The sequence below is a fragment of the Triticum aestivum genome, chromosome 2D, assembly GCF_018294505.1.
Source record: "Triticum aestivum cultivar Chinese Spring chromosome 2D, IWGSC CS RefSeq v2.1, whole genome shotgun sequence".
Classification (NCBI taxonomy): Eukaryota; Viridiplantae; Streptophyta; class Magnoliopsida; order Poales; family Poaceae; genus Triticum; species Triticum aestivum.
The window spans coordinates 62,560,301-62,573,592 of record NC_057799.1 but is presented as its reverse complement, the minus strand read 5'-3'; the positions used below and the strand labels follow the sequence as shown (position 1 = coordinate 62,573,592).

Sequence of the window (13,292 nt, the reverse complement as noted above, 5' to 3'; positions counted from 1 at the left end):
TTCTTGATTTTCTAACAGATTTTAATCTTCTTCTTATGTGCTTTGTGGATTTCAAGTTGTCTTTTGAACTCTTAGCCTTGACAATCGCTGTTTGATTGTCACAGTTCATAAGGACAGCCGGGACTGGTTTATCAACCACCGGCAAATCCATCAAAAGCTCTCGAAGCCATTCTGCTTCGACGCATGATGTGTCTAATGCCGTGAGTTCTGCTTCCATAGTCGATCTGGTTAAGATCGTCTGCTTGCAAGACTTCCAGGAAACAGCACCACCACCAAGTGTGAAGACATATCCACTTGTGGCTTTCATCTCATCAGCATCAGATATCCAGTTAGAATCACTATACCCCTCAAGTACCGTTGGGTACCCAGAATAGTGAATCCCGTAGTTCACAGTACCTTGCAAATAGCGCATCACTCGCTCAACAGCATGCCAGTGCACATCTCCCGGATTGGAAACAAACCGGCTCAGTTTGCACACAGCAAATGAGATGTCAGGGCGAGTAGCACAAGCTAGGTATATGAGTGAACCAACCACTTGAGAATATCTCAATTGATCTACAGCCATGCCTTCGAATTCTCGAATCCACACGCTAGGATCATATGGTGTTGCAGAAGGTTTGCAGTCCGAATATCCAAAACGGCTCAAAATCTTCTCAACATAGTGGGATTGCAAAAGTGCAATTCCACCCTCAGTATTTCTCGGTAGCTTGATGTTCAAGATAACATCAGCCACACCCAGGTCTTTCATCTCAAAATTATGAGATAGAAAAGCCTTGACCTCCTCAATGACCTTGAGGTGGGTCCCAAATATCAGTATGTCATCGACATACAGACACAGTATAACTCCTTCGCCCCCACCATAGCGATAGTATACACATTTGTCAGCTTCATTAACAACAAAGCCAGCAGATGTCAAAGTTGTATTGAATTTCTCATGCCATTGCTTAGGCGCTTGTTTCAGACCATACAAAGATTTCACTAGCTTACACACCTTTCTTTCCTGACCATTTACAACAAAGCCATCCGGCTGTTGTATGTAAATTTCCTCGTCTAGCACTCCATTAAGGAAAGCCGTCTTAACGTCCATCTGATGAACGAGAAGACCATGCGAGGCAGCCAAAGCGAGTAACACTCGAATGGTTGTCAGCCTAGCCACAGGTGAGTAAGTGTCGAAGAAATCCTCTTCTTCCTTTTGGGTATAACCCTTGGCCACAAGCCTAGCCTTGTACTTCTCAACAGTACCATCGGGCCTTAGCTTCCTCTTGAACACCCACTTACATCCCAATGGTTGGCAACCATAAGGACGATCAGTGATCTCCCATGTTCCGTTAGCCATGATGGAATCCATCTCGCTACGGACAGCATCCTTCCAGTAGTCAGCATCCGGAGATGCATAAGCTTCTGAAATGGAACTGGGAGTGTCATCATCCACGAGGTACACGAGGAAATCATCACCAAAAGACTCTGCAGTCCTTTGTCTCTTGCTCCTAACAGGAGCTTCCTCGTCATCCTCTGATGAACTTTCATCACTTTTGCGTTCATAATATTCCATCGGAATGGCAGGTTCAGGAGTCTCATCAAATTCCAGTCTAGAAGTGCTTTGCATGTTTCTCATGGGGAACATATCCTCAAAGAATGTAGCATCCTTAGACTCTATGATTGTACCGACCTTCTGGTCGGGTACCTCAGATTTCACCACTAGAAATCTATAGCCAACGCTATTCTTAGCGTAGCCCAAATTAACGCAGTCCACGGCCTTTGGTCCAAGCTTACGCTTTTGGGGGATCGACACATTGACTTTCGCCAAACAGCCCCAAGTGCGCAAGTAAGAGAGTGTAGTTATTTTCTTTTCCCATTGCTCATAGGGAGTAGTCTCATTATCCTTCGCGGGAACTTTATTCAGGACATGACATGATGTCAATACAGCCTCCCCCACCATGCTTTGGATAAACCCGATGTATCTAACATAGCGTTAGCCAAATCTGTTAGAGTACGGTTTTTCCGTTCGGCAACCCCATTTGACTGGGGTGAATAGGGAGGCGTCCTCTCATGAATAATACCATGTTCCGCACAGAATAGATCAAACTCACTAGAAAAGTACTCTCCACCACGATCAGACCGGACTCGTTTTATTTTCTTCTCAAGTTGGTTCTCAACTTCAGCCTTATAGATTTTAAACTGGTGTAGAGCCTCATCCTTTGTATTTAACAAATACACATAACAGAATCAAGTGGAATCATCAATCAAAGTCATGAAGTATTTCTTTCCACCTTTAGTCAACACACCATTCATCTCACAGAGATCTGAATGTATGAGCTCTAGTGGTGCCAGGTGTCTCTCCTTCGCAGGCTTGTGAGGCTTACGAGGTTGCTTTGCTTGCACACACGCATGGCACTTAGAGCCTTTGGCTAAAGTGAAACTTGGGGTTAGATTCATCTTAGCTAGCCGCGTCATACAACCGAAATTTATGTGACAAAGACGTGAATGCCAAACCTCACATTCGTTCACATTAGAATGAATTTGGTTCACAACTTTATTACAGAAATCCTCCAGGGAAAGGTGGAACAAACCACCACAATCATATCCTTTTCCAACAAATAGTCCATATCGAGATACGACTACTTTGTTAGACTCAAATACTAACTTAAACCCTTCTTTACATAGAAGGGAGCCACTAACGAGATTCTTCTTGATAGCGGGGACATGCTGCACGTTCTTCAGTTGCACGATCTTTCCCGAAGTAAACTTCAGATCTACCGTGCCAACACCATGAACAGAAGCATGCGAGCCGTTCCCCATCAGGACGGAACAATCTCGTGTGACCTGGTAAGAAGAAAACAAAGACACATCAGCACACACATGAATATTGGCCCCAGTGTCAACGCACCAATCGCTGGACTGACAAACTGAAAGTATGGTAAGCAGATTACCATACCTGGATGCCGCATCATTGTTGCTCAGAGTCACATTGACATACTTTGCGTCCTGTCCTGGCTTCTTATACTTGTTTGGGCACTTGTTTGCCCAATGTTCATCTGAACCACAAGTGAAGCACCCAGCTCTCTTCTTATCTTTCTTCTTACCATTCTTCTTGAAGGTAGTATTCTGCTAGACAGAGTTCTTTTCCTTGAACTTGTGGGAGTTCTTCTGCACCACATTGGCGCTAGAAGAACCCTCTGCCCCTTTCACGTGTGAGTCCTTTGCTCTCGAGTTCTGCTCAACACTTAGATGACCGATGACATCCTCAACAGAGAATTCACGTCTCAAGTGCTTGAGAGAAGTAGCAAAGTTCCTTCATCCAGGAGGGAGTTTTGCAATAATGCAACCCGCGACAAACTTGTCCGGTAACTCACACTTCAGGAGCTCCAGCTCCTTGGCAATGCATTGTATTTCATGAGCCTGGTCCAATACAGGACGGTTATCAACCATCCTGTAATCATGGAACTGCTCCATGGCATACAACTCACTGCCAGCATCAGTTGCGCCGAACTTAGCTTCGAGCGCATCCCACAAATTCTTGGCAACGCGCATATGGAGATATGCGTCGACTAGCTTGTCCCCGATCACAGTAAGAACAGCTCCAACAAAGATGGTGGTTGCCTCCCTAAACGCATTCTCCTGTTCAGGAGCAATCGTTACCATGGGAGACACACCACCAACCCAGAACATGTTCATTGCTCTGAGCCACAAGGTAGTCCTCGTCTGCCAACGCTTAAAATGCATTCCAGTAAACTTTTCCGGTTTCAGAGTAGCGGCGAAGCCATGAGTCGAAAAGTGCCTCAAATAAGGTTTTTGGATTGTTGGAAATATTAGCACTTTTCCGACTAATCTAATCCACGAGTAAACTGTAATCATGGCAAATACGGTATGCATCTCAGATGAACGAGTCATACCCTCCGGTTGGCCAGGCCAACGCGGCGGCGGCGGCGGCCGAGGCCTTCTTCTTTGCGGCGGCGTCGTCAGCCATGGGGTCGATGCAGGGGAAGTAGTGGAAGCAGAGGCGGACGGAGACGGGGACGGATCGGGAGCAGTCGCGTCGAGACGCTTCCCAAAAACCTTATTGCCGTTCTCCCGGGCAGGATCTCGAACGACAGGGTTCCGGAGGCAGCTGCTCTCCCGACCAACCGTGCACGCGGTCGTCGAGATGGGATCGCCGGAAGCAGCACAAAGAGAGGAACAGTAGATGATGGCTAGGGTTGTACGAGAGGGAGTGAGTGAACTGAGTTAGGGTTCACTCCACTGGCCAGTGCCTTCTTATATAGACCGTCAGGTAGATGGGCCTGGGCCAGGCCCACGACCGAGTCCGCGAATAGCCCCAGGGGCGAAATAAGCTTCGGCTCGGCTCATTTCCGCAACCCGCGGCGCATCGTGACGAGGCGAGGCGAGGCGGGCGGCGGAGAAGGAGGAGCGCGCGTGTACAGCTCCTATTCCCAAGCTCCCAATAGCAAGTGGTAGAGCAGCCCTTATAAAAAGGTCTCACTCTTCTTACTGTAGCAGTATGGGACTAAACTTCCCACACTTCCCACCACTTGCCGTACACATGCATGGGCCTTAGAGATTAACTAGGGATTATTGTCTTATATGGGCCTAAGCTCATCCATAATCCATCACACTGTACAAGTAGTAGTAGTATTTCATTTTTTGACCAAGAGACAAATTTTAGAGGTTGATGAATGACGACTGGACGCACATCCACGAGTGCGCCCAACGCACGCCCATGAGAATGAGATACCCTATCTCGTATGTGCATTTAACATGACACACTCCAGTGGTCTACTGAATACTGTAGTTGAGGACCATACTGTCTGTGCGTATCGAGTACCGGCAAGTAAGAAACCGCATGACTGTCAGCTGGTGGTCACCTGCGAAATTTACTGCCTGAAGTGGACGCGCCGGCCATTGCGCCGGCACCTTTTCCAGTCTGTATTGCGGGTGCATGCGTCCATGGAATTTGGTCCATAGTGCAGCGAAAGAACACTAGCTAGTAATTATCTGGACCATATGTACTATACTTACGTCCGAATTAATGGGAGAAGGGGGCGCTCGTGTTATCATCTTCAGTGGCGGAGCCAGAAAAATTGTATTAGGGGGGCCGAGGGATGTTGAGGCAGGTTAGAGAGGGCCAAATCATATAAAAACATGCTTTTAGCAGCAAATAACCATGAAGTCTGCACTGTTTATCAATAAATTAACTACAAATCCTTGATGTTGGGGGGGGGGGGGGGGGGTCATCTTGGCTAACTAGCTCTACTGAACAGTTGTTAATTTTGAAAATGAGGATGAGGTGACACCTGACCCATGGATCAAACTGCCACACGTTCAGAGACAAACCACATGTCACATGTGGGTAAGTATTCGGCAGAGATATGATATGCCACTGGTGTGTGCATGTTTTCGTGTGAGAAATACTATGATAAGGCCCGATCGAACTGACCATATGCAATCATGCATGAATACGCTGAGCGAATATGCCGCAAAATTTCTTGCGCCAATAATGCATTTGATGTTGGTGTTGGCCGAATAAATTTGTTTATGTCAAATACGCTGTACCAAACTGGTAATCAAATCAACGTGAGAACGTTCCATGCCAAGCGTACGAATAGTATTTTGTTTGTGGGGTATCCTTTCTCCAGGGCAATAATTGCCAACATGTCCGCTAGTATCGTCTCCATGGACGAGTTAGGCACAACATTTGGAGGTTTTAGCCACGGGCGCCCGTGGCTCCAGAACCTCTGCTGGCTATATATATGTTCAATGCTAGTGTTGTCTCTTGCAAGCCACGGCCAAGTCAAGAAAAGTGGGGCAGAAGCACCACTTAACACTCTGGTATAGTATTACACTAGTCGCTAGATCAGTGATGGCCTCTGCCTCTTGCCTTGGCTTAGTAGTGCTCGTGGCAATGGCCTCCGCGGCGTCGGCGCAGCTGTCGTCGACGTTCTACGACACGTCGTGCCCCAACGCGCTGGCCACCATCAAGGCCGGCGTGACGGCCGCCCTGAACACCGAAACCCGCATGGGGGCGTCGCTGGTCCGGCTGCACTTCCACGACTGCTTCGTCGATGCAAGTCCCATAACCTTACTCTTTTTTTTTTGACAGCAAGTCCCATAACCTTACTCAGTTGGCAGTATTAGACAGTCACGCTGTAAAAGAAACTGTCAAATGATAGTGTTTCTGAAATTCTTTCCAGGGATGTGACGGGTCTGTTCTGTTGGCGGACACGGGGAGCTTCATCGGCGAGCAGGGCGCAGCCCCGAACAACAATTCCATTCGTGGCATGAACGTCATCGACAACATCAAGACCCAGGTGGAGGCCGTGTGCAAGCAGACCGTCTCCTGCGCCGACATCCTCGCCGTCGCCGCCCGTGACTCCGTCGTCGCGGTAAGCTCGACAATTACTACAGTAGCTCTGATGCATGTATTGATGAAGCACATGCCAGTAGTTCTAGTATCTGAACTGTGGTTTGGAACTAATTCTGCGCATACCAAGCAGCTGGGTGGGCCGACATGGACAGTTCTTCTGGGGAGGAGGGACTCCACCACTGCAAGCAAGACCAACGCGGAAAATGACCTGCCACCTCCTACCTTCGACCTCCAAAACCTCACCACCTTGTTCGGCAACAAGCAGCTCAGCATGACAGACATGGTTGCCCTCTCAGGTACACCCCGCTAATATCTAGCTCAAACTTCACCACAACGACTGGCAAGAGATATTCTGACACGGGTGTGCTCTCGATCTATCTGCAGGCGCCCACACGATCGGGCAATCGCAGTGCCGGTTTTTCAGGGACAGGATCTACAACGAGACCAACATCAACACCACCTTCGCGACATCTCTCAGGGCCAACTGCCCCCAGTCCGGCGGCGACAGCAGCCTGGCGCCGCTGGACACAGCGACGCCCAATGCGTTCGACAACTCCTACTACACCAACCTCATGTCCCAGAAGGGGCTGCTTCACTCGGACCAGGTGCTGTTCAATGGCGGCGGCGCCGACAACACGGTCATGAGCTTCGCGACCAGCGCGGCCACGTTCAACAGCGCCTTCACGACGGCCATGATAAACATGGGAAACATCGCGCCAAAGACGGGGACGCAGGGGCAGATCAGGCTCGTCTGCTCCAAGGTCAACTCGTAATGTCCGCGCCGACGCTCTGCTGCTGCGCATGAATGAACTGAATAAGGTCTCGGATACCAGTACCAGAATCTACGGAGTAGCGTGGCCTGTGGTTACGTATGTGTGTTGGTTGAAAATTGTACCTGTGTATGTACGTCCACATGTGTAACGAATTTCTCCTGCAAAGGCATGGAGGATTCCTTTCCTTTATCTCAGAATGTCTTACTGCGAGATGATAATATCTGCCACTTTGACCCTCTCCACTCCACGGCCCTGATGTCCGTCCCCATGCAAATGCGAAATAACTAATTAAGAAGTACTCGTTGCAAAGAACACTCCACCTTCTCAGATCACGACAAGTGGCGCACATGCAGCGCGCCACTTGTCGCAACCTGTTAGTTTTCCCTTTTTTCGTAGATCCGTTTATTCAAAACGTTTTATCTTTTAAACCGTGCGTCCAAATCTCAAACCGTTATCATCATTGCATTCCTCGCGTCGAGATCTTCAAAATTAGATCCCATGTTGATAGGTTTTGACGAATTTTTTTTTATGAAAAAAAACCGGACCAAAAAAACCGGACAAAAAAACCAAACCGGGAGCACGTTTTTTTTTCCTTTCTGAAAGAGGCACGCCCGTGCCTTTCGCAAAATCACAACCGTGCCCCTCGGGGAAGAAAAACCGTGACTCTCGTGGAAGGAAAAAAACAAAAAACACGTTTTTTCCCTTTCCGAAAGAGGCACGCCCGTGACTCTCGCGAAAGCACAACCGTGCCTCTGGCGAAAGCAAAACCGTGACTTTCGCGAAAAAAAAACAGAAAACGCGTATGTTTTTTCCGTTACGGAGAGGCACGGCCGTGACTCTCACGAAAGCACAACCGTGCCTCTCGCGTAAGCAAAACCGTGACTCTCGCAAAAGAAAAAAAAAACAAAAAACGTGTTTTGTTTTTCCCTTTCCGAGAGGCACGACCGTGACTCTCGCGCAAGCACAACCGTGCCTCTTACGGAAGCAAAACCGTGACTCTCAAGAAAAAAAAACATAAAACATGTTTTTTTTGTTTCCAAAAGGCACGGCCGTAACTCTCGCTAAAGCACAATCGTGCCTCTCACGGAAGAAAAAACCGTGACTTTTCGAAAAAAAAAACGCGTTTTTTCGGGTAAAAATTTTTTTTTTCGAATTTTTTTTGGTCGAAAAGTTAAGGAAGACCGGCGGAAAACCTAAACGTCGAAAAAACCCGAAAAAAACCGTTTAAAAAGCCGAAAACGCGTGCGGAAAAATAAAAAAAAACAAATCTGGAGGGAGCGTCCAGAGCGCGATACGTGGCGAATGGCTGAGAGCGCGCCAAGTGGCGTTGATCGTTGCGAGGCTACTGAAGGAGCGCTCGTTAACTAGTTGCTCCCATGCAAATGTCATCACAGACGGACTACCCATTAGACCCTGGGCATGGACAGCCCAGCCAGAAAAATCCAGGCCGGGTTAGGCGAAATGCCCTATTTGCCGCTTATTGCGTCAAAATGTCGACGCAACGCACACACCGACCGCCAGCAGCGCTAGAAACGGGCCGGCCCAATTCACCAACGCTAACTAGGCGGTTTTGGAAACTTTCTAGAATGTTCCCTGACTGGTTTTTATTCCTTTGCCGGTTTTCCAGTTTTCTCATTGGTCCTCATGGTTTTCCAATTTTCTGTTTCTTGGTCCCTTTTTTTTCCTTTTCTTTTGTTTTTGTTTTCTGTATTTTTAATGTTCATGTTTCAAAAATTGTTTGGAATTTTAGAAAAATGTTCATTATTTCAAAAATTGTTCACAAATCTAAAATATGTTCGGATTTAAAAAAAATGTTCCAGACTTTAAAAAATGTTTGTGTTTTCAGCTCGTAATGTTTTTACTCAAAATTTTCACATCTTTCAAAAAATGTTTGGTATTTCAAAAAATGTTTCCGTTTTCAAATATTGTTGGTAAATTCCAAATAATGTTCACGTTTTAACTTTTTAGATGTTTTAAAAAATGTTCTACTTCCAAAATTTGTTCATAAATTCAAATATTGTTCATGTTTTCAAATTTTGTTCTGGAATTTAAAAATATGTTCCTTAAAAAAACTGGTCATGATTTTAGGAAAATGTTTCTGTTTTTTTTTCACATTTGTTCGCAAATTTGGACAATGTTTATGATTTACAGGACACTGCGTTTCAAAAAAAACTTGCTACCAAAATTCCGAACATAATTCGTATATGTGCTCGGAGTTGGTTCCTTTAGGTTTTGCGCTAGGATATAAACAGTATTGAGTAGTAGCTCAACTGGTTGTATCGCTTCACCTTTGATGCTTAGATCGTGTGTTCGAGCACCATCGGCGTCAACCTTTTTGCTAACCATTCGCTGATGTTGGTCGCTACGTTAATGGGCCGGCCAGTTGGGAGACCCCCTATGCGAAAGGCCGTCTATTTGCCGCAGAGAGCGGCATATAGGAGGTTCCGGGTTAGGCTTGGCATTCGGGCTGGTCTTGGGCATCATTTTACAGCCCGGAAGCTAGATCAAGCTGGGTTCGGGCTTCTCTTTTCTGTGATTTTGGGCATTCGGGCATGTGGAGGTCAAAAACTGTTGTTCGGGCCAGGTTTTTGTGCTTCGGACCTGTGTGTGGGCCAGTCTCGGGCTTGGAGAAGGAGTTTGCATAGAAAAGTCATGCTTGGGCCTGGAGTTTCAAGGCCAGGCTTTTGCAAGCCGGGCCTAAAACCCGGTTCGGCCCGACCAATAGTCAGGTTTACTACCCATCATAATTGGAGGATCGTCTCTACTAATGGGCAACACTATATGGCCTGTCCACATCACAAGTCAAGTGTACATTGGCTCGTGAGCCCAAATCTTTATGAGTTCTTTTGGCACAAAAACACATAGTGCAAATCTGGTCATAGTGGGAGTAACATAAGTAGTAACATAGATGCCACGTAAGCAAAAATGGTGACGTGTCAAGTAGTTAATGAAGAGAGAGACAAATAGAGTAACATAATATGTTACCATCACATAGCAGTTCTCAATGCTAAATGAGTCGGCCAGTTCTCAAGACATAGCAGTTCTCAACCTTTTTGCTAACCATTCGCTGATGTTGGTCGCTACGTTAATGGGCCGGCCAGTTGGGAGACCCCCTATGCGAAAGGCCGTCTATTTGCCGCAGAGAGCGGCATATAGGAGGTTCCGGGTTAGGCTTGGCATTCGGGCTGGTCTTGGGCATCATTTTACAGCCCGGAAGCTAGATCAAGCTGGGTTCGGGCTTCTCTTTTCTGTGATTTTGGGCATTCGGGCATGTGGAGGTCAAAAACTGTTGTTCGGGCCAGGTTTTTGTGCTTCGGACCTGTGTGTGGGCCAGTCTCGGGCTTGGAGAAGGAGTTTGCATAGAAAAGTCATGCTTGGGCCTGGAGTTTCAAGGCCAGGCTTTTGCAAGCCGGGCCTAAAACCCGGTTCGGCCCGACCAATAGTCAGGTTTACTACCCATCATAATTGGAGGATCGTCTCTACTAATGGGCAACACTATATGGCCTGTCCACATCACAAGTCAAGTGTACATTGGCTCGTGAGCCCAAATCTTTATGAGTTCTTTTGGCACAAAAACACATAGTGCAAATCTGGTCATAGTGGGAGTAACATAAGTAGTAACATAGATGCCACGTAAGCAAAAATGGTGACGTGTCAAGTAGTTAATGAAGAGAGAGACAAATAGAGTAACATAATATGTTACCATCACATAGCAGTTCTCAATGCTAAATGAGTCTATGAAGTAAATGAAGTGATGCATGACACTGCACATATGTTACCACCCACTACAGAGGTAGTAACATAGACTAGTAACATATGTTACTAGTCTAAGTTACTCCCCACTATGACCAACCTTAAAACATAGTTGTAAATTGCGGCACATTGCACTCCATTCCAACGTAACATTAAAAACACCATTCTATTCCATCAAAGTGGAAAAAAATTATGCATTTATTGATCGCCATCAATCTCATTAGTCCCTTCCAGGGTTGAAGTAAATGTGTACAACCCGAGCGGTCTATAGGTCTATGTGTACGCTGGCAGAGATTCGGGGAGGAGGTGCCGGAGGCGGGAAGTCCTATCTGGATCCAGGGACACTGGCACATCTGCTTGTCTGGACATGGGGAAGGCTAACGTACTAGCAATGAAGAACTGATTAGGAGGCCTATGCCGGGAGAGGGAGGACCCATGAAGGAGGAGATGGTTCATGGAGGGAAAGGTGGGGGCATGGTGGTGCAAGAGAGGTGAACTGAGGAGGGAAAGGTGGGGACATAGTGGTGAAGGAGGCAACAACAAGGTGTGAAAGTGCCAGAGGAGGAGGGCGACGTCGCTGCCACCCGAGGAGCAGGAATGGTCGTAGGAAGGGAGAGGGATCTAGTTACGTTTCCCTTCCCTTGCTCATTTTATAGACAACAGGAACGGGATGAAGGGCCTCAGCCATTGGGTTCGGTCTAGTCTCACTTACGAGCACAATATGTCGATCGGTGGAGATGAAGTCTCTAGTAACGATCAGGTATATAGAAGCCACCTAATAGTGATATAGCCTTGGGACAATGAGTTAACCTTGATAACCAGATATCTACTTTCGGAAGGGGTGTCCAAGGGTAAGAAGGAATCACATAAAGGCTTTCTTGAATGTATATAGTGAGATTTTGGATGAAGGGTACCTTGGTTTGTGAAGTGATGTAGGTAGGCAGAATAATGGGGATTTTCAATATCTAAAGGATCGCTTGTGGAAGCGAAGTCAAGGGTGGATTTAGAGAAGCTTATCAACGAATGGCAGAGGGACTCTTATCGAATCAGTCACCGAAGCCATTCCAACCTATTCAGAGTCTTATTTCTTATTACTTGGAGGATTATGCCAACAACTCAATATGATGATCTGAAAATTCTGGTGGAGTTATAAAGCCAGAGAAAGAAAGACCGAATGGGTCTCGTGGGACTCCATGGTGACGCCAATACCTCACTTATGCCCCCAACAACACAAGCAAGGTGTCTATCCTTACTAGCTTTGCTATTTCTACAAGTTATTGAAAGATATATGAAAGGCGATAATTCAAAACGGTGCCCGGGCTCATTTGCACCTCGTGAACAGTAAAATAAACAAATAGCAGGAAAATAAAAAAATTTGATTTTTTGTCAACCAAGATTCTCAAGTGTGTGATCACCGTGCATAATTTCGAGGTGTTCAGTCATTCAAGGAGCTCGTGGCAAAAAAGATAAGATTGGCTCCGAACATTGCTTGTTTCAAATGTTTCTCAAACACCTGTATTTGTATTTTTTTGCCACGAGCTCCTCAAATGTCCAAACTTCACCAAATTTTGCATGGACATCACGCACAGAAGCATCTTGCACAACAAATAATTACATTATTTATTTATTTTTCTATTTTGCCGATTATATTGCTCATCGGCGGGAGCATGTGAGCATGGGAGCCAAAACTCAGCTTCCTGTGAAAGGTATTATTTTTGTATTTTCAACATAAATAATAACTAAAAAATACAAGTAAAACTTGTTGAAAGTGTTCCACTCTTTGCCTGAGATACCTCTGCATCATCCAAGTATTATGTAATAAAACATATAATTTTGTTGAGTAATATGACCTACATTTGAATAATATTCCCCTAAGGCTCTGGCCCATCACCAAGACAAAAAAAATTATTATCCCGTTATCTTTAGTGACGATAATACAATACAAGAAATTTCCATTTACTATCACCACAATAGATTACATGCAGAATTAGATCCAACTAATGCATATATATTTCGCTCTACTAATTACCCATCGAAACTGGCCAAGAGAAAACAAATAACATGGGAACAATATGAATCTAACCAAACATAAGCATCAATACAATCTAAACAGAAATGAATAATTCTTCACTTGATCAACATCACCGCAAAGTACACATCAGATTGACCATAATCATGGTGGGCAGCTGAGTGGTCACTGTATTGAACTACAAGGGGTGAGATTTCATGCAAAAAAACAAGGGGGGATATTACATATTTCGTACTGCTATGAAATGTCGCAGTCTTGGGTGGACTACTCACAGTTTTTATTGGAGCAGCGGTGATTGATGTCGATGAAGAAGACGATGAATTCCTCCTTCGGCAGAGTACCGGAACATGGCTGAAGGTGAGATTGCCTCGGAACA

The 13,292-nt window shown here is 45.9% G+C and overlaps 1 protein-coding gene across 1 annotated transcript; it reads left to right on the top strand.

Annotated features, from left to right (window-relative positions):
• The first annotated feature begins 5,767 nt into the window (after nucleotides 1-5,767).
• On the top strand, nucleotides 5,768-7,323 carry LOC123048716 (peroxidase 2). Its single transcript, XM_044471757.1, has 4 exons — nucleotides 5,768-6,061; nucleotides 6,189-6,380; nucleotides 6,492-6,657; nucleotides 6,746-7,323. Exons 1-4 carry the CDS (start codon nucleotides 5,858-5,860, stop codon nucleotides 7,132-7,134), a joined length of 951 nt encoding a protein of 316 aa, XP_044327692.1. The 5' UTR covers nucleotides 5,768-5,857; the 3' UTR covers nucleotides 7,135-7,323.
• Nucleotides 7,324-13,292: the final 5,969 nt, after the last annotated feature.

What these genes read in the sequence shown, in the direction of transcription:
- LOC123048716 (XM_044471757.1), top strand. Translation starts at nt 5,858, where the DNA reads ATGGCCTCTGCCTCTTGCCTTGGCTTAGTAGTGCTCGTGGCAATGGCC. An exon ending in CCCGTGACTCCGTCGTCGCG is followed by an intron (nt 6,381 to 6,491) that starts GTAAGCTCGACA and finishes CATACCAAGCAG; the next exon opens with CTGGGTGGGCCGACATGGAC. An exon ending in AGACATGGTTGCCCTCTCAG is followed by an intron (nt 6,658 to 6,745) that starts GTACACCCCGCT and finishes ATCTATCTGCAG; the next exon opens with GCGCCCACACGATCGGGCAA.